The sequence below is a fragment of the Polypterus senegalus genome, chromosome 18 (assembly GCF_016835505.1).
Source record: "Polypterus senegalus isolate Bchr_013 chromosome 18, ASM1683550v1, whole genome shotgun sequence".
Lineage (NCBI taxonomy): Eukaryota > Metazoa > Chordata > Cladistia > Polypteriformes > Polypteridae > Polypterus > Polypterus senegalus.
Window position 1 is genome coordinate 44562980 of NC_053171.1, and position 19310 is coordinate 44582289.

The 19310-nt window shown below is 41.5% G+C and overlaps 1 protein-coding gene across 12 annotated transcripts in view; it reads right to left on the minus strand.

The window, feature by feature from the left end:
• Window positions 1–19310, minus strand: part of syne2b (spectrin repeat containing, nuclear envelope 2b) — a 437867-nt gene that overhangs the window by 86802 nt on the left and 331755 nt on the right. For all 12 annotated transcript variants that reach the window (XM_039741095.1, XM_039741096.1, XM_039741103.1 and 9 more), the window contains 4 exons: window positions 18034–18181; window positions 15071–15165; window positions 7665–7902; window positions 6432–6626 (listed from right to left, as the gene is read on the minus strand). In XM_039741095.1, coding sequence (XP_039597029.1) covers window positions 6432–6626; window positions 7665–7902; window positions 15071–15165; window positions 18034–18181 — 676 coding nt within the window. The remainder of the gene's footprint in view (window positions 1–6431; window positions 6627–7664; window positions 7903–15070; window positions 15166–18033; window positions 18182–19310) is intronic.

Genomic DNA, 19310 nt, shown 5'->3' on the forward strand with positions numbered 1-19310 from the left:
TACTTATTTTATAAAGAGTCTCCGTTTACTTTGTCTCTCGACACCAGAGGTTTGGCAGTTTTCCTCCCTCTTGAGATTTATTTTAAAGCACATTTTTGAACTTTAGAAGCATGTGTCCATATTTATGAAGAGTCTTAGAGTAGGAAGACAGTCCTAACTTGCTCAAACATTTCAGAGTGATGCAAATTTGGTCCTATTCTTAGGTGTAGCAGTAAAAACATTTTATTACTATTAATAAAAGTATTAACTACTGCAAAGTCCACCAGGATTTAGGGGAGCTTGTGAGCTGTCCAAACTCACTAGGAGTTGCCGGCAGATGTGCTCAGGTAGAGATCGGCATGCATTGTGGGAAAGGCATAATGTTTTAGAAATGCTGGACAACAATGAATTAAAAAAAAATATATATTGATCTGACACAGATGGAATAATTTTCGTAACAAATCTTGTATGTCATGTGGTCACACCACCTACATGAAGAAGCCACGTGCTGTCAGCCGAATTGAAAGTGTCGATAGTGTTACGTGTAGAATTCAGTTTTGCCATAGAGATGATCTGGGTATGTCATAACAAACCACTTCTGGAATTTTGCACCAAACTTTGAACGCCCTAACAATGCAGATTTTATAGATTTATTAATTTCCCCAACACTCTACATAGGGTGCCTTCTGTCTAGAGTCTGAATGGCCTCCACCTGGATTTTTTGGACACTCCTGTTTCTCAATATGGTCCAAAGATATGAAGTGACTCTAAATTGCCTGGGTTTGAGAAAGTTTGCCCCGTGCTGAACTGATATCCAGTTGGCGATGGATCCTTTTATCTGGCAGCACGGTGGCGCAGTGGGTAGCACTGCTGCCTCGCAGTTAGGAGACCCTTGTTCGCTTCCCGGGTCCTCCCTGCGTGGAGTTTGCATGTTCTCCCTGTGTCTGCATGGGTTTCCTCCGGGTCCTCTGGTTTCCCTCCCACAGTCCAAAGACATGTCGGTTAGGTGCATTGGCGATTCTAAATTGTCCCTAATGTGTGCTTGGTGTGTCTGTGTGCCCTGCGGTGGGCTGGCGCCCTGCCCAGGGTTTGTTTCCTGCCTTGTGCTCTGTGTTGGCTGGGATTGGCTCCAGCAGACCCCCGTGACACTGTGTTAAGATATAGCGGGTTAGATAATGGATGGATGGATCCTTTTATCCACTGCTATTGATTACATTGAAGCTCCTCACAAACCTGCCCCTTCCCGTGTCTGCGTGGGTTTCCTCCGGGTGCTCCGGTTTCCTCCCACAGTCCAAAGACATGCTGGTATGTACATTGGCGATCCTGAATTGTCCCTAGTGTGTGCTTGGTGTGTGGGGGTGTGTGTGTGTGCCCTGCAGTGGGTTGACGCCCTGCCCGGGGATTTGTTCCTGCATTGCACCCTGTATTGGCTGGGATTGGCTCCAGCAGACCCCTGTGTTAGGATATAGTGGGTTGGAGAATGGCTGACTAACAAACCTGCCCTGAACTAACAAGTTCATGGATGGATTTGTATAAATAATATAGCAACCAACACAAATAACCATTCATTTTCTCTTCTCATCCTGTAACTTCGACTGTTTATCAGAGCAGTACACGTGACGTCCCCTAGCTGGCCCAGACAGTAAGTGCACATGTCACAGCTTTTATTGGCAGTTTGTACTCCAAGCGGTAACAAGCTTTTTGCAATAAACAGCCACCAGCTGCCTGCAGGCAGGCCACTACTATTGCTGAACTGCCTTTAAATGAATTACCCTGTAAACAACACATTTCTTTTTCCGTCTGCTCTTGCTGTGACGTCAAAGCAAATTGGCTGCAGGAAGGCACTCATTTGCCATTGTGCCATGCTGCTGCTGCGCCTCCTTTAAGCGCCCCTAATCCTCTTTTCACAACGCTGCACAACTGCCTTTCTTCATTTTCTATGACAGAGGCGAGCTTAAGCTGACATGCTTACTTTCAGCAGAGCCGAAGAGTACAACCCCACACGTGCCACCTATGGCTCTCCTCTGCTGGCGTGGCTAGAATTTGATTCATTCAGGCCGCCCCATTTGCTGGGTTTAAAATCCTTTCTGCCAGAGATATTCATTAGTTACTTTTAAAAGAAGAAGCACAAACTGAAGGCTTCTAAATTGCACGGGGTCTTCTTTGCATAGGATGACCGGGATCAACATTCTGGCGACATGACACTCTGGAATTTCAGCAGATGTTTTATTTAATGTTTATTATAATGCAATTATAATAATACAAATATAACCCCAAGTCAGATCACTTGAAGAAATTCTCAGATGAGCCTGCACTTATGGGGTATACAGTAATCCCTCGCTATATCGCGCTTTGACTTTCGCGGTTTCACTCTATCGCGGATTTTAAATGTAAGCACATCTAAACATATATCACAGATTTTTCACTGGTTCGCCGCTTTCTGCGGACAATGGGTCTTTTAATTTAGGTTACATGCTTCCTCAGTTTGATTGCCCAGTTGATTTCATACAAGGGACGCTATTGGCGGATGGCTTAGAAGCTACCCAATCAGAGCATGTATTGCATATTAACTAAAACTCCTCAATGCTATAAGATATGCTTCCCGCGTGGCGCTTGTTTGCTTCACTCTATCTTTCTCGCTCTCTCTGCATGACGGAGGGGCTGTGAGCAGAGGGGCTGTTTGCACAGAGGACACTGACGCTCTTCTACAAAATGCCGCTTTATCGTGGTGCTTCTGTATACTTAAAAGCATGTATTGATTTTTTGATTGTTTGCTTTTCTTTGCGAGCGCTCTCTCTGACATTCTCTGCTCCTGACGCGCTCCTTTATGACGGCGCTCCTTTGAAGATAAGATATGTTTGCTTTCTTTTAATTGTGAGAAAGAACTGTCATCCCTGTCTTGTCATGGAGCACAGTTTAAACGTTTGACTAAAGGGTGTTATTTCATGTCTAGAGGGCTCTAATAATGTTAACAGGGTGGGAGAGTTTATAAGGGCTTAAAATATATAAAAATAACCACACAAACATATGGTTTCTACTTCGCGGATTTTCACCTATCGCGGGGGGGTCTGGAACGAGGAGGGATTACTGTATTGATAAAGGGGAAGAGTCAGAGTACAGTATAGGAGTCAGGTGGAGAACTGTGTTGGTGCAAAGAGAATTGTCTGTAACTTAACATTAGCAAAACCAAGGAACTGCTTATTGACTTTCTCCGCACCAAAGAGCCCCTCTGTCCAGTCACTACTCAAGGAGTGGATGTAGAGGTGGTCCACAATAATGAAAGGTTGGACTGGTCTCAGAACACAGAGGAGCTACTGTATATAAGAAAGGGCAGAGCAGGCCCCTTTACTGTGGGAGGTGACATCCTTCACATCTTCTATTACTCTGGGATGACGAGTGTGATTTGCTGTGCTGTGCTGAGCTGGTAACATCACTTCAAGAAAGGCCCACTGAATCAACAAGCTAATTAAAATGGCAGGCTCAGTTATGGGACAAACAAAGGAGAGAATGAACACAAAACTGCATGCCATTATAAGCAATGCTCCACATCCCCTCTCTGACACACTAAACACTGAGGACTTTCAGCCAACGAATTATTCAGCAGAAGTGTTTCAAAAAATGCTACTGGGGCTCCTTCATACCAACAGCAATACGTCTGCACAATGACTCACTGGGACTGGGACTGCCAAGTCAGAAGTTTTCTTTCTTTTTAATTTTCCTGCAGTATATTCATTCTCTGAGGTGGGCTGGCGCCCTGCCCAGGGTTTGTGTCCTGCCTTGCGCCCTGTGTTGGCTGGGATTGGCTCCAGCAGACCCCCGTGACCCTGTAGTTAGGATATAGCAGGTTGGATAATGGATGGATATATTCATTCTGGTGTGTGTTCAGAAAGAAAGAAAGATCAATATAATTAAAATGATTTTCACAAGACACTGTGCTGATTAAAATGGGGCTGAGTGGAATTTTGATCATCAGTCACTGCTGAGGAGGACAACCTTAACAAGGCCAAAGCCTTTCACAAGCTCCTTCCACTTTGTGGTTAAAGAAACCGGCAGTACAGTGCCCCTGTTTCAAAGAGGAGCCCAGTCCTGGTGCTTTGCGTTGGATAGGAAACACCTGACGGCTCAGTGGTTAGCGCACCTACTGGACACAAATCACATAGTCTTATTGTAGGATTTTTTGACAACAGTCTCCCTCTCCAACTCTACATCTTCCTAGTATGAACATGCAGTTACATCTGTGAGTGTGTCCTGAAACAGACAGACCTCATAAAACAGATTTAATAATGACTGACGGAGAACATTGGTGAGAACAACATGCAAAAACATCAGGTGGGCAGGGTTGTCACTGTAATATGAAGACTAATAACACTTCTCATTTTAAAGCACAATGAACTCAGACACTTTTGGTTAAATGTGATATTAATTCAGAATGAGTGCTCATTTGGTAAGTCTACTACAATACGTTTCATCTCGCTACTGTGATGCGTGTTACGCTGCGTCACTCACTCTTTTGAACGCTCATCCTATTTGCAGTACTCACTTCTACTGATTATCATTCGGCACAGCATTCTCATAAACACCTTTATTTCTAGCCTACATTATTCCTTTATTTAACTTTAAATGGAGGTGACTCTTAGTATGAATATATGTCTCTAGTTACCATCGTGTACAAAAAAGGTCAAACACATTTTAGTTTAATTACTTTTTTTACACGCTACACATGCAGCAGGCTGCCTGTGCTGTACTTATTCCTACTTAAACTTGAAATGCCGGACTGAACTGTTAACTTCATAATAACATTTTGTTACATCTTTAAATATATCTTCATTTTGGTATAAAGCACTTTCCTCTACTTTTTTAATTCCCACCACTTAGGTGTTCTTAGTCTGGAACTGGTGTGAGGAGCATTTGCAGGGCAAGATCACACTAAAATGGATCATTTTTAAATTTGGAAGTTATTAATTGTCCCTCCGTTGCACTTCCACCAGACATTACATGCTGCTCACAAAAAATGACTACTGTTAGGTGAAAATCAGCAATGAACACACACACACAATCTCCAAACATGTCCAACAAGGTCTTCAATGTGTCCTTGAACCCTGGTCTATTAAAACTGTCTTTCTCCAAACAGAAGGAGATATTTCTAAGGAAAACATTGGTTCTAGTTTAAGCGAATATATTTTTTGATGGTATGACGGTGCAGTGGTTAGCATAACTGACACACAGCTCCAGAGTAATGGGATCAAATCTTAGCCTTATCCCTAGAGTACGTCTGCAGAGCTTCTCCGTTATTGCTATACTTGTTTGACAGTTTCTTCAGGTATTCCAGTTTTTCTTCATGCATCCCCTAAACATGAGCATCAGGTTGAGCGAGTTTGGGTACGTGTGTACGTGAGTGCCCAGTGCACAGGCTCCCTGTTAGAATTTTGTGTCTGCCTTGTTTGTGATGCTACAGCACTCTGAACTGGATTTTCAAAATGGAGGGAGTTGCCATGTTCTTGATCCTCACATATAGTCCTTTCTGGTGGTTCAGAGTTTACTTTTATGATTCTCAATCACTGTAAGCTGTTAAGTCACTATTAATAAATCCCAAGTGTGAACCCCCCGTTTCCACCTTGGGCAGCCTGCAATTAGGGAGCTGAACTCTCTACAAGGCACAAATCAGGCAAACCTCACATCACAGCAGCTCCTGTAGAACTTGTGTAAAATACAGTCCAAGATTTGCCATCGCAAAACCCGTAGGGACACAAGATTAATGAGTTTGAGAGTGAGGATGAGTGACCAGGGGAAATGGCAGCATTCTTGAAGGAAGCATTTCTCAGATATGACTCTCACATTTGCCGGTGTTCTACTGAATTAGTTAATGGAACCAAAGCTAAAGGTCCTGAGATTTGCATTGGATGTGATGAGGATGGATAGGATTAGAAATGAGGACATTAGAGGGTCAGCTTAAGTTGGATGGTTTGGAGACAAAGTCAGAGAGGCGAGATTGTGTTGGTTTGGACATGTGCAGAGGAGAGATGCTGGGTATAATGGGAGAAGGATGCTAAGAATAGAGCTGCCAGGGAAGAGGAAAAGAGGAAGGCCTAAGAGGAGTTTTATGGATGTGGTGAGAGAGGACATGCAGGTGATGGGTGTAACAGAACAAGATGCAGAGAAGAGAAAGATATGGAAGAAGATAATCTGTTTTGCGACCCCTAATGGGAGCATCTGAAAGAAGAAGAGGCAGCACCCTTTAGGTAAAGAGGTGAGTGTGACTGTCGGAGCAGGGCCAGCAGATAAGCTTATGAAAGACAGGTAGGTCTGTGTTACCACTGTAAACTGCACCACCAAGTTTATGTGAGGTGTTTGGGCTGACATTGATGTTGAAGAACAAAACATACAATTAAGCTCACTTCCTTTACAGACTCCCGTCTGTGTGCACATCTTCTGTCCTTCCTTCAGACACATACCTCAACTGCGGACAGAATACGTCTCTTCTGGTCTGCTGTCAGTGACTCTACTTGTTCCCAGCTGTCCTGTAGCTCACAGAGCTCCTCTTGTAGCAATCTTTCTGTGGGGATGTCTGCCATAGAAAACAGGTGCCTTCCCGTCTCCATAGCCATTTGGTAACCACTACTCCAGCGGTGAAACAGAACTTGTGTGTGCTGCAGAACAGAAGAGTAACGGTAGACATAAATCTGACAGGCGAGCAACAGACCTTCTGATGACTACTGTCTCTTTTTATAAACTTTACAAGTACACACGTGTGTGTGTGTGCGTGTCTCACACACACACACTGAAACACATACAGTACATACCACTGTGTGCTTTTATGTATTCATACTGTACATATTTTTATACTGGCGCCCTCTTCTGGACTCGTCACAAAACAACAGACATAACTTTAGACCACAGAAATTAGCTCCTTGATCTATTCTGCAAATCAATTTGATGGCGGAGGTCTACACAGAGTTCTAGGGACTTCAAGGCTGGGGGGTTTTGGTCTTGACATGCAGTGTGAAATGTGGGACTTCTCAATGATGTCCAACCAATTCAATTTGCCACAGGCAGACTCTGATCAAGTTCTAGAAACATCTCAAGTGAGAATTAAAGCAAGCAGGATGTCTCTGTGCACAATTTGGAGTATCACAGCAAAAGGGTCTGAATACTTAAATAAATAAATGAGAGATTTCAATTTTTGATTTTTAATAAATTTGCAAACTTTCATGAAAACCTGCTTTCTCTTTGCAATTATGGGTTATTGAATGTGGCAAAAATGGCCAATCTATCCATTTAAAATTAAAACAGAATAAAGCATGCAGAAAAGTGAAGGGGGTCTGAATACTTTTTGAATCCACCATATGTGGACCCAAACACCCCCACATAATACTCATTCCTGTCCTCACACACATGCACTGTGTGTAGTATTTGCCTACTTTCAATTGTATTCTCACTTCCTACACCGCTATGTTGTATGTGTAGCTGTACTCCCACATACCTCACACTCCTGCAGTGCCAACACACACACACACATTTACACACACCTATTAGACCTTAGACACCTTCACACAATCCTCCGAACTGTCCTAATACCTCCTCCTTCTCCTGCCCTGTGCTACCCAAAACTGCATTTTCTGCCATTTCATCCTAGTTTCACAATGCCCACTCCCACTGACACATAAGGAGAGAGGAGGCACGCTTACCTTTATATCTTCCAAAGTCTGAAGTGCCTCTTTCATAGCCCAGGCCTCTGTCCCACTAGACGTAGCTGCAATCAGTTCTCTCGTGTCAGTGAGGAAGTTCTTGAGTCGTTTCACCGTGTCCTGGTAGTGGTGCCACTGTCTGACCAAACCATCCACAATGCCCTTCCTTTGGTGAACTCTGAGAATCACCCCACGCCAGCGATCCTTCAGCATGGACAGCTTGAGAAGAAATTCATTGCTATGGCAAGGGAAACACATATTTCTTTTAAAATCTTGTTTCAGAGGAGGTGGCAGCTCTGAACAGGACACTTTATTTTAAAAATCTTTTACTCTGCTCAGTATCTCCCGCAATGTTATAACAGCGTTTTCTGTAAAAAGCCCTCTGTATGATAATGAACAGTGGGGAGTTCTCAAAAGTCTTCCTTCTGCTTCAGCTGGACAGTTAACTTTCTTTGCTTCCAGGATGAATTTGAAATTTCACACAGGTATGAAACAAAGATAAAGAAGTAAAGAACTTTTAAGTCTTTCATGCATTATGGGAATTTTAATTTTATCGCACTAGTAAAAGAGGATTATGCCTGAACACTTGCATAATCTTGGGGCTGCCCAGTTGATAGTCTACAGACAGGCCTTGATCATATCTGACTTTCTGTCCACTGGTAGATGGAAGTATGAACCGGGATCATTCATATTCCCGTTTATGCAGTTCTCTTCAATTTTATGATGGCTTGGTAGAAATAAACTCAAATTCTGTTAACAGTCCTCCTCAGAGTGCTGCCCTCTAGTGGGGACCCAACTAGCTGTACCTAGTAGTAGACCCCAGCAGTTACTTCTTTTCAGCTTACCGGAGTCACGTTCAGAGGTTTCATTATACTGTGGACTACCAAGTCTGCTTCACAAGTGAAGAGGTGTTCTTTCTTCTCTTACATTGTGTGAGCTCTGCTAGCACACAGCTTTCACAGGACTCCGATTTTCTGTGCTGTTGCTAATTGAGACACCTCAGGTTATCACTCTTAGATAAGTCACAGCAGGTCTTTATCACTACAACAAAGCGACAACTAGTATTTCATGAGTAGCAAGGTCCTGTGGGAGTTCTGGTTTCATCTGCTAGGGGACCAGCCTAACCTTTAATTCCTCTTTAAAGTAAAATGTCCCTTCCAGTCAATCTGACATTCAATTCTTCGTATATACGACAGACTTCTATTTAAGAGTAATAAAATGTTGGGCAAAAATATCATGTAATAGGTACATAGAAATATATTCTGCACATTAGATTAAAAAATAGCTAAAAAACATAAGAATGTATCTGTTCATACCACATCAAAGCCACTTAATTCATCTCAAGATCATTAGGAATGAAATCTCAGAATGTCAGTAGCATTGGGTGCAAACCACGATCCATCCCAGTGCCAGTTCCTACTCATGCACCTACTTTCATGCCGTGGCCAGTTAGCCAGATATGCACGTATTTGGGATGTGGGAAGAAAATATAAACGATAAATTCATCTCTTAGTAATATGAGCGCAGTTAGATTGTCAGTATATAAGCCCATCATTGCCTATCGCTGTGGTGGCCTCTTTGTTCATGTGTTGTTTGTCTCTGGAATCAGCCTTCTGACTTGGCAACACCATGCAACAGTCACGTGATGAGTAGGTCAGTGGAAATAAAAAGGGAGTGTTGCATCTAGCAGTCAAGCTCAAAAGCCAAAACCGTCAAGTCCTGCACCTTCTTCAGTCTGAGGTTTATGCTTTATTGATGAAATAATTGATTTACTTCTTGCTTGCTATTTGAATTCTATTTTGTCTTCTGGTTTTGATTCATTTGTTAGTGTTTGCCAAGGTTTATTTAGACCTCCTCTACGTTACTGCTTACGATTCCAAGGATTAATACAATAACAGTGGGAGGTTGAACTTTTATGTACAGGGTCCCTAAACTGTGGAGTGGTCTGCCAGCTACTATAAGTGATGCCCCTTTGGTCTCAGCTTTCAAATCCAGGCTGAAGACTCACTACTTCAGTTTAGCATATCCTGACTAGAGCTGCTGATTAACTGTACAGACTGCATCTCTGTTGTTAGTCATTAGCACTAAAACATAAGTAACATGATAGTTATAATTTGTTACTAACCCTCACTATTCTGTTACTCTTCTCGTTACTCAAATGTGGCACTTGGTGCCACTGCCCTACTGCCAAGTTGTTTTGCCTGCCTAAAGTAAAGTCATCCCTGATGGAGGATCACAGGAATCGTGGGGTAGAGGGGTCCTTTCATTGGATTGGCTGGCCCAGCACTGTTTCAGCTGTGGAATGGCCTGCCTGCTACTATAAGAGATGCCCCTTTGGTCTCAGCTTTCAAATCCTGAAGGCTGAAGACTCACTACTTTAGTTTAGCATATCCTGACAAATGGGAGAGGCAGCTTGATGGCCGAGGTCTCCAGGACTCTAAACAAATCCAAATTGTATTATATGATATCATCTAGTGTTGGATTCTGCCCTGTACTTGTAATATTTCTATTGCACTATTATATTGTATTGAGACTTACTTGTGATCTGTTCTGTGTATTGTATTGTATTGACCCCCTTTTTTTGGCACCCACTGCAAGCCCAACGTACCCGGAAAGGGGTCTCTCTTTGAACTGCCTTTCCCAATGTTTATTCCATTTTTTTCCCTACTAGGGTTTTTTTGAGAGTTTTTCCTTGTCTTCTTAGAGAGTCAAGGCTGGGGGGCTGTCAAAAGGCAGGGCCTGTTAAAGCCCATTGCGGCACTTCTTGTATAATTTTGGGCTATACAAAAATAAATTGTATTGTATTGTATTGTAATTGTAAAATAGATAGATAGATAGATAGATAGATAGATAGATAGATAGATAGATAGATAGATAGATAGATAGATAGATAGGCTAACATTTACAAGCAGGGGGCAACTACAGGGCCATGATAAACAAGGCAATACCACTCCCAAGAGTGGGAGGGCGCTGTCGATAATACGTTCTCCTCTTTTGCCTCCAAGACAGACCAGACTCCACAATTCCGACATCACATCCACCAAAATCGGACTGGAAGTCCCGCCCCTTCGTCCCCAGACAGGAAATATGGAAAAACCATACTGGAAGTTGGATTTCAGCTTAGAATTTTAGAGGGACTGGGGAAGCTTTACTTAAACAGTGCTAAACTGACTGTGGAAGGCTAACAGGAATCTTGCAGAGTCTAAAAGTCATTAAATTCAGGCGAAGAATGAAGAACCACTTCTCCCACTTCCGACGGCTGTGAGTTAACCTCCTCCAATTAAACTGTAACCTCTTTTTAAATGGCTCTCCCTGATTACAATGACTATTTACCTGCAATGGAAGAAGGTGATGGAGAGGTGTGCAATAATGAGAGCCAACATTACCTCTTGCCTCCACGGAAAAACTCCGAGCCAACACAAAGCGGAGCTCATAAGAACACAGGGTTCTCTTAAATGAAAGCATAATTGTGCTGCTGTCTCCCTGATGGCAAGCAGATTCATATTTTTAATACTCTGCACTAATTATAGTACAACTGGAAAGGACAACGTTAAGAGCATAATTACACGTAACATCTGCACAAATAAAAAAAAAAAAAAAGCTCAGCGTGATAAACAATTACGAGTCGAACATGGAGATTTTATCATCTTTATGAAGCAATTTGTGTTTATTTTCAGTACAGGACCAATGCTTGGCATTGTCTCAAAGTAAAATAAATCTGGGTAAAAAGCCCAGATCAGATCCTGGCAGGTCAAAAGACAGACAAAGGTAGGAAGAAACATTAGCATTCAAAAGACAATTTACAAACTAAATCGTAAGGAACACTAGCACATAAATGTGGCAGAAATAAATTAATTTCTTTCCGACGAGAAACTCTCTAAAATAGAAGAGAGTACTGCAATTAAAAAAAATAAATAAATAAATAAAACAAAAGACACCATCATAGCACCTGCCACTTGTAAATGTTAAACTAGGTTAAAAAAATGAAAATGAAGGGATATGGTCTACTTTGGCACCGTAGAGTAATTTCTTAGAGTTGAATAGAGAAGAAGAAAACATCTTTTGACACACATACTTACAGGGATAGGTTTACTGAGGTATAGGTTTAAAATGTACAGTAAAATTCTTATTTGCAAGTGCTGATCAACATGCAGCTCTTATAAGGTATGATCAGAAAGACTGAGCACTTATTTTGAATGTCCAGTGTGTAGCCTTATAACAAAGGTATTGCACTACAGTCTGACTTAGTAACTTATGAATCACCGGCCTGCATGTCTAATTCATTATATTATACAGGGTGATTCAAAGCGATTCAACCGATTTCAAAGTGCCATATTATTACAACCGTGAGGCGCCCAGGAACCAATCACATACCAATTGAAAGAGGGGGTCATAGAGTTTCTGACTGTCACCGGAGAATAGAGAGCCACCTCATCGGTACCAGGGAGTTCGAGCATCTCTCAACAACGAGCTCCTTCATCACTGGATTGGCCGTTAAGGAGCCCACGATTTGGCACTCCGCTACTGGCCCTCAAGATCACCAGATCTCACGCCGTGTGACTTTTATTTTTTTGTGGGAGTACATTATCAAGCGGGGTCATTTTTGCTAAATCGCTTGTAATTTGACCTCACCAAATTAGAATCATTGCTGTTATTGAACTATCTGGAGTATAAACACATGTTTGGTCTCTTTGTAAAGGTAACATTCTCTAGTTTCACCCTTAGTAGTCAGAATCACTGTAGGTGTGACTGATCAAAAGTTATGTACATTAGAACTCAAAGAAAAAAAACAAATTTTTTTGTTCTCACCTAAGTTTTTTTGTGAAAATAAAGGCCTCTATAGCTGCAGTAGGTAGGTGGGGACAGAAACACACTATGTACCAACAGAATAACTTGTTGACTACTCACATTTCAAATTTGAAAAGAATACCTGTAAAAATGACATTTTTTACACCAGTTTTATGTGGGCATGTCCAGTGGCTTTTTAGAGGGACCTATGGTTTATCCATTATCCACATTTTGGAACGTATGGAAAAAGTGTAATAACTTTTGAATGCTTCAACCCACAGATATCAATGAGGGCTCTACTGAAAGCTTACACCTAAAGGAATCTATATCTACACACAGTGTCACTCTATTAGTTATGGAAATTCATATTCCATACTAAAAACAATAAAAAATACACATTTCAATATAAAAATAGTCAAAACAAGTCTTATGGGCCAAAAAAAAATCTATATTTTATTTTTTACTTTTTTTTTAATAAAATGCACACAAACTATATACATTTTTTTACAAACTGTTACAACACAGCTCAATGTTTTTCCATGTGCCACTGATTGTAGCAATCACTAGCAGGCAGAAAGCACAAGGGCGTGTCACATGTCGCTCTCTGCCATTAGACGTCTCCTGGTACGATAGATCACTGTCACGCCGCGTACATGCATCTATTACTTAATCGAGAGTGTATTTACGTATATCTGTACTTGTATCCATATTTAAAATGCGAAAAAACTTGGTGAAATCACAATAAACAACCAAGCACCAAGTCTGCAGACTGGCACAAATGCCAGCTTCGCAGCTCGATCGGTTTTGTTTACAAGTTAGCATGGCAAGTTACATATCAACGTGCTCAGCTGCTCATTGGCTGTAAGTTTGGAGTGTCACTCACAGCATCCAATCAAACTGGTAGATTCTACCAGGGTTTGGAGTTGTGCGTCATCGTTCAGCTGTCTGTGACACTCGTTGGCTATACGAGGTGCCAGTCACCCCCCAGACCCCTCGTAATTGGCCAACTTAGGTGTCAATCAGAAGCTAACACTTCCGTGTAACATGGTTAAGCATGGTTATTGCCGACAGAAACAAATTACGTCTGATATGACCAATAGAAATGAAAAAAAATGTCGGAGCTAGTCTCAAGTTAAGAAACGTTTTCTGGAGTTTTTGTTCCTTTGAGGATCTATCGTGTGTTTTGGACCTAATCGTTTTACTGGATTATATTCCCTGGAGCCTTACGGACAGAATGAGATCAATATTGCTCGGAAATATTGATGTTTGACTTGCAGAGAGCCTTCAAAGGTAGGAAAAGTCAACTCTTAAAAGTATTTTTATTTATTTACCTCTCTGTAAAAAAGGATTTAGTGTCAGTGCTGTGGTTGTTGTGTGTCAGAATGGTTTATATCATCGGAAAGACGAGACTCTGAATTTTCATTTGATGTGTAGTATGTCAAGGTGCATGACAGAGGGGCATGCACACATGGCTGTGACAGGATTGTGACGTCGTCCAATCGTCGTTATGTACCGGGACCGGTACGTGTGCATGTTAAGGGGTTAAGGATTCTGTTTATTTTCCACCACTCCCAACAACACTGGATGATCTCCAAAATCACATTGAAAGAGCTGTGAGTAGTGACACCCGACATGCTCAATCGAGTGTGGGATGAATTTGACTAGCGCGTTGATGTTGTCCATACAGCTGGAGGAGGTCATATTGAGCACTTGGAAAATTACATCATAAACTTTATGCTCACCTAAATCATTTACAATTTACTGCATTGTACTGTAATGATTTGTAAGTGAAATAAATAATTTTGAAACCCGATGAATCGTATTGAATCACCCTTTTATTATTAAATGTCAGAGAGTTAGCACATGAATCACAAGAAGTTCCCTGCAAAGTGCTGTGTTTCAGTTCATAGTAAATGAAGCAAAAAGAGACATTTGTGAGTTTTGTTTCACAAGCTTAATAATTTAGAATTCAACAAAAAACACTCAAAATATTATCACATCCTAGAACAGAGGTGGGCAATATCGGTCCTGGAGAGCTGAGGTGGCTACAGGTTTTCATTCCAACCCTACTGTTTAATTAGAAAGCAATCCTTGCCAGTCTCGCACCTTATTTAATTTTATGGCTTGTTAGTCTGCAATGTAACATTCTTATATCGTAGATTTTTTCCTCTCCAAGGATACCATCCAAATGATTTGAAGCCTAAAACAGATAATTTTCAGTCTGTCACATTTTCTATTACATGTTTTATTAAATCAGACAGTGCATGATGAACACACACAGATGTAAATGAAAACAGACTGGATGGAGAACTGCTGGCTGCTTTGTCATTTACATTTTATTGCTAATAAGGAGCCATTAAAACAGTGAATGCAGCTGTTTAAGATTGAAATAAGCAATCGAGGGTGGGAAACCTTAACAAGCGAGACCACTAAAATGAAGCATCAAAATGTCACCTGAGCAATAATTGACTTCTCATTAAGAAACAGGGTTGGCACAAAAACCTGCAGCCACTGAGGCCCTCAAGGACTGATGTTGCCTACCCCACCCCTGTCCTAAAATAAAGGCACAGCAGTCTGCTTAGATGATGATACCCTAATGAGACAGAATTTCAACTGACCTGTTGTCCACCTCTCCATGTTCCAGCAGTCGTGAGGCTTCAGTAATAACTGAGTGCAGAATCTGTTGACCTAAAGAGGCCTCTGCTTGAAAACACTAAAAAACAAGGTAAAGAACATTTCACGAAATGAAGCACAAGTATCGTCGTCATCAAATATTTACAGTTTACCACAGTCTCACATTATCTTCCTCATAGCTTGAGTTCTAAAGATCCTGCTTTATCATCTTTGACTGTGGGTCCAGCTTTTAACTGTCGTCTTATTGCATCAGCCTTTGTCCACATGTTCTCATTTCCACAAGTTCATCCACTCTGTTCAAAGTCTCTTAGAGGGGAGGATCATTTTGCTTCCCTGTTGCTTTTGTGGACACACACCTTCACAAAGCTGACCGCCTCTCCGCACTCCTCCAGCACATACCATATATGTACATGTATATTCAGAATCCATCTGCCTGTCATTTTGTTTCCCAAATACATTTTTAAAATAAAAGAAAAAAAATGAATGGAGTAATTTCCTATCCAGTGCAAACATATTGTTGAGCGATGTGATTTGTGGTCTTGTACTACGATGCCCACTTTGCCAACTATCCATCAATCGTGGTGACTGCAATCCTAAAGATGCGTCAGAGATACATTGGCGATTTTGGGTACATACATTAGCAGAGGATGTGCACAGAAAGGGCACCACGTTTGGTCACATAAGAGTACACAACATTGCATTGTTGGTTTAAGAAAGTTCACTCCCTTGCTTGCTCGTTCAGCGGTGGGACTTAATGGAGAGAGCTGTGGTCTCAGCAGACAGCGCAGGACTTTCTTCCTGATCAGCACTTCTGTATGTGTGCTTTTATTACAGTGGTGCACTGCATTACATTTTTGGATGCTGTCCGATTTGTACCTTGGATGTGTTTAATTTGTGATGGCAAGCAAAATTTCTTTTTAGTTTAGGATCTTAAAGAGTTTGAGTTTGTATTTATTGAAAAATAAATCTGTCAGATGTTACTCTGGAAACTGAGAACTTTTACGATGCATTGAAAGAGCATGGGGAGAATTTGACACCAGTTTAAGTATTAAGAGGAGCAAATCAAATCACTCCACGTGTCCATGAAGTTTACAATCAAATGCATAGCCAGGGTAACAGTCTGTGGCTCATATCAGGAAGCCCCCTTATATGATGAAGTGCACACCAGCGGTTACGAGAGAATGGCAATTAACTGGCTCTATGTTTGGAGAGTTTTCCTCCTCAACAAAATACACAAATCTGCAGGACAGGTGCATTTTCACATGTCGACTTTAATTTCATTGAAGTACTTTAAACGTAGCTATGTTGCAGAACGGCCCTATTTTAAAAAAAAATAGAGTTAGAGTGGAGTGGACTCTAAGTTAGACAATGTTTGTTTGAAAATTGATGATTTTTTTTTTTTATTAATACAGAGTACATAAAGAATTAAATTACAGATCTCATGTTGAGAAGCTTATTATAATTAATAAGCTGTTGTTATTTGAAATCAGTGGGCATCTGCAAAAGTGAAGCCAATTCCACTACACCTGCGTTTCTGTCTTTTCCTTTTCCGAATTCATTCTCACCTGCTTTTTCCACCCAGCTGACTCACCGCTGATCAGCTGTCTGCTTCTCCCTCCTTTACAGAGAGGTGTTGCAATAAAACCGTTGTTGGCCTCAAAAAATCAGGGATTTTCACTTCAGTTTAATTTTCCAAGTTTATTTAAAAAAGTTGTAAAGCTGTTGCATTCTTTAATTTACTTTCTTCAAAGCTGCTAAAACATTGGTGGAGGGGGTCCCCCCTGACATTAACACTTATTGTAAGTGGGGTGTTACTTTCAAACCTGCATTGTCTTTGTAAAATGATGGTGCAAAAATGAAGCAGCCCACAGACAGACAAAATAAAAGATGCTGGAGGGCCAAGGTGGTATCCGAGTAAGTTGCCTTATCACAGTGAACACTGCCAGCACCCCTTATGCACTCTGTGTGGACTTTAATTATTATTATTATTTATTTTTTGTGGTACACTGTATTAATCACCGAGGGGAAATGATCCTTTCGCAAAACATTTGGACGTTAGAGCACTGCGTCAGCCATTGTATAGCGTCCCTGGATTAAGTTTCAGGTTAAGGGCCCAACAAAGTAGAATCCTCTCTGGCAGTAACAGAATTTTAACCAGCAACCTTCCAGATACTCACACAGATCATTAGCCTCAGAGCCACCATTCTGCCTTAAAAGTCTTAAAAGTTAAAATTCAGAACAAAATAGTGAATGTGTCCCATTATTATCTTTCACTGTTACAATTTTCATAACACTACATTTTTTAGTTATCAGCACTTCAATTTTGATTGAAAATGAACTAACGTCTATCGGTCACTACAATGTTTCCTTTGTGGCGGACAGCCGGGATACCCCTTCGCTATATGTTCAGGGAGAGCAGCATGGACTGTGCAATACCTCTAGCTGGACGCTAGATGGCAGCCCCCCTGGGTTGGAGTGGTGCCTCGGTTTCCTGCAGAGCTCCATGGGAATTGGAGTTGGGTGCACCCCTGTTGGGTCCTGCAGGCTCCGCCAGGGGGTACTGCAGCTGGGACTCCTGAGCCCTTATGGACTATAAAAGGGGCCAGCAGCCATCACTCAACAGCCTGAGTTTGGAGGAGGAGGACTACGCTTGCCAGGAGGAGTGGTGGTGCAAAGGATACTGTGTGTTGGTACTTGTGTGTGCTTTGGGACTGTGTTGTGCCAGTGGGACACGGGGAAGACATGCCCCACAGGTGAAGAAACATAAAAGTTCTTTGTTTTTATACATGCCTCCGGTGTGAGTCTGTGTCAGGTCAGGTGCGTATATAGTGCCTTGCTACACCTTTCTATTATGCCCATTGTGTTAGTCTGGTCAATTCCAGACTCTACTCTGACACTAACCTTTGCAAAGTAACATCAACCTGAGAGGAAGCAGGCTGGTACTCACCTCATGAATCTTCTGCTGATCCCTCAGACCCTCATAGCTGCCGGCCACATCTACTGCTAAACAGTCCTCAGTCATTTTCAAGAACTTCATCCAGTCTTCACACTTCTGCACAAATGTCTGTTTCTGGAGCTCGTTCTCTTGTAACTCACTGAAAAAAAGGAGGCATGATGGGCATTGTTGTCCTCAGTAATAATAATGTGCAATGATTGAGCACTTTAGGATTGCTATCAACAGTCTTGGTGATCCCCATATCAAAAAAGTGGCAAGTTTTTCATGATGGCACCTCATCTTAATATAATATTTTATCCACATCTACAGCATCACCTGTGATAAGCTTTATGAAAGCCGGCATCCTTCAGATACTGGGGATGATAACACAAGGAGAATTATGCTGTTGTGTGAAGGGTGCTAAATAGGGGTCTGTGGCAGAGGGTGCTATCAAAGGAATGGGGGCTACTCACACAGCTCTACAGAAAGCAACAGGAACACACCGAGTGGGTACTGTGTGGGGAAAATGGAGGACTGAATAAGGGGTTCTGATGTGGATGCTGTGTGTGGGATACTAGACTAGGTAAGGGTGTGTTATAAGGATATTATACGGGGCCAAAGGTCAGGAGTGAGGACACTATGAATGGAGGACTAGGTATGGAAAAAGAGCACTAAAAGCATTAGGCACAACAGACAAGGACTAGGACAGTGCAAATGAATATGGACAAAAGGGGGAACTCTCGAAAGATACAGTGTAACGGAAAGCAAGGTTAATGCATTGTTGTGGTTTTGTTTCTGTACTCTGGGTGTAATTCTAATCTATTTTTATGGCATTTAGAATAATTTTACTATTGTAACAATAACATCAGTGTGGTATTATTTTGGATGATCGTCTTCCATGGTTGCTGCTGTTTTTTTTGTAGTAGCAATGATGTTCATAGCTAATCGTGTGTTCAGATGTTGTCACAGCGTTCAACATTATAAAAATATCCCTATTTAAGATGAAGACTAAGTAGCTTTGACCCTGATTGTTAGATTTTGTATTGTGGTTTGGCCGCTCATTTTTCTAGTACTTCTGCCTGTCTAGTGACTATTCTTCATCTCTACCTTGTTTAAAAAAGTTCCTCCATTTCTTATAATGGTTAGATTCCACTTCAGTTCTTCAACATGTAAGAGTAGAGGGCAGAGTTAAGAAGGGGACACTAGGACACTATATGTGGCATTGAAATTATAGATAGATGTAACCTTTAGTGATCTTCTGACTCAAAAATACACAAAATGCAAAATAA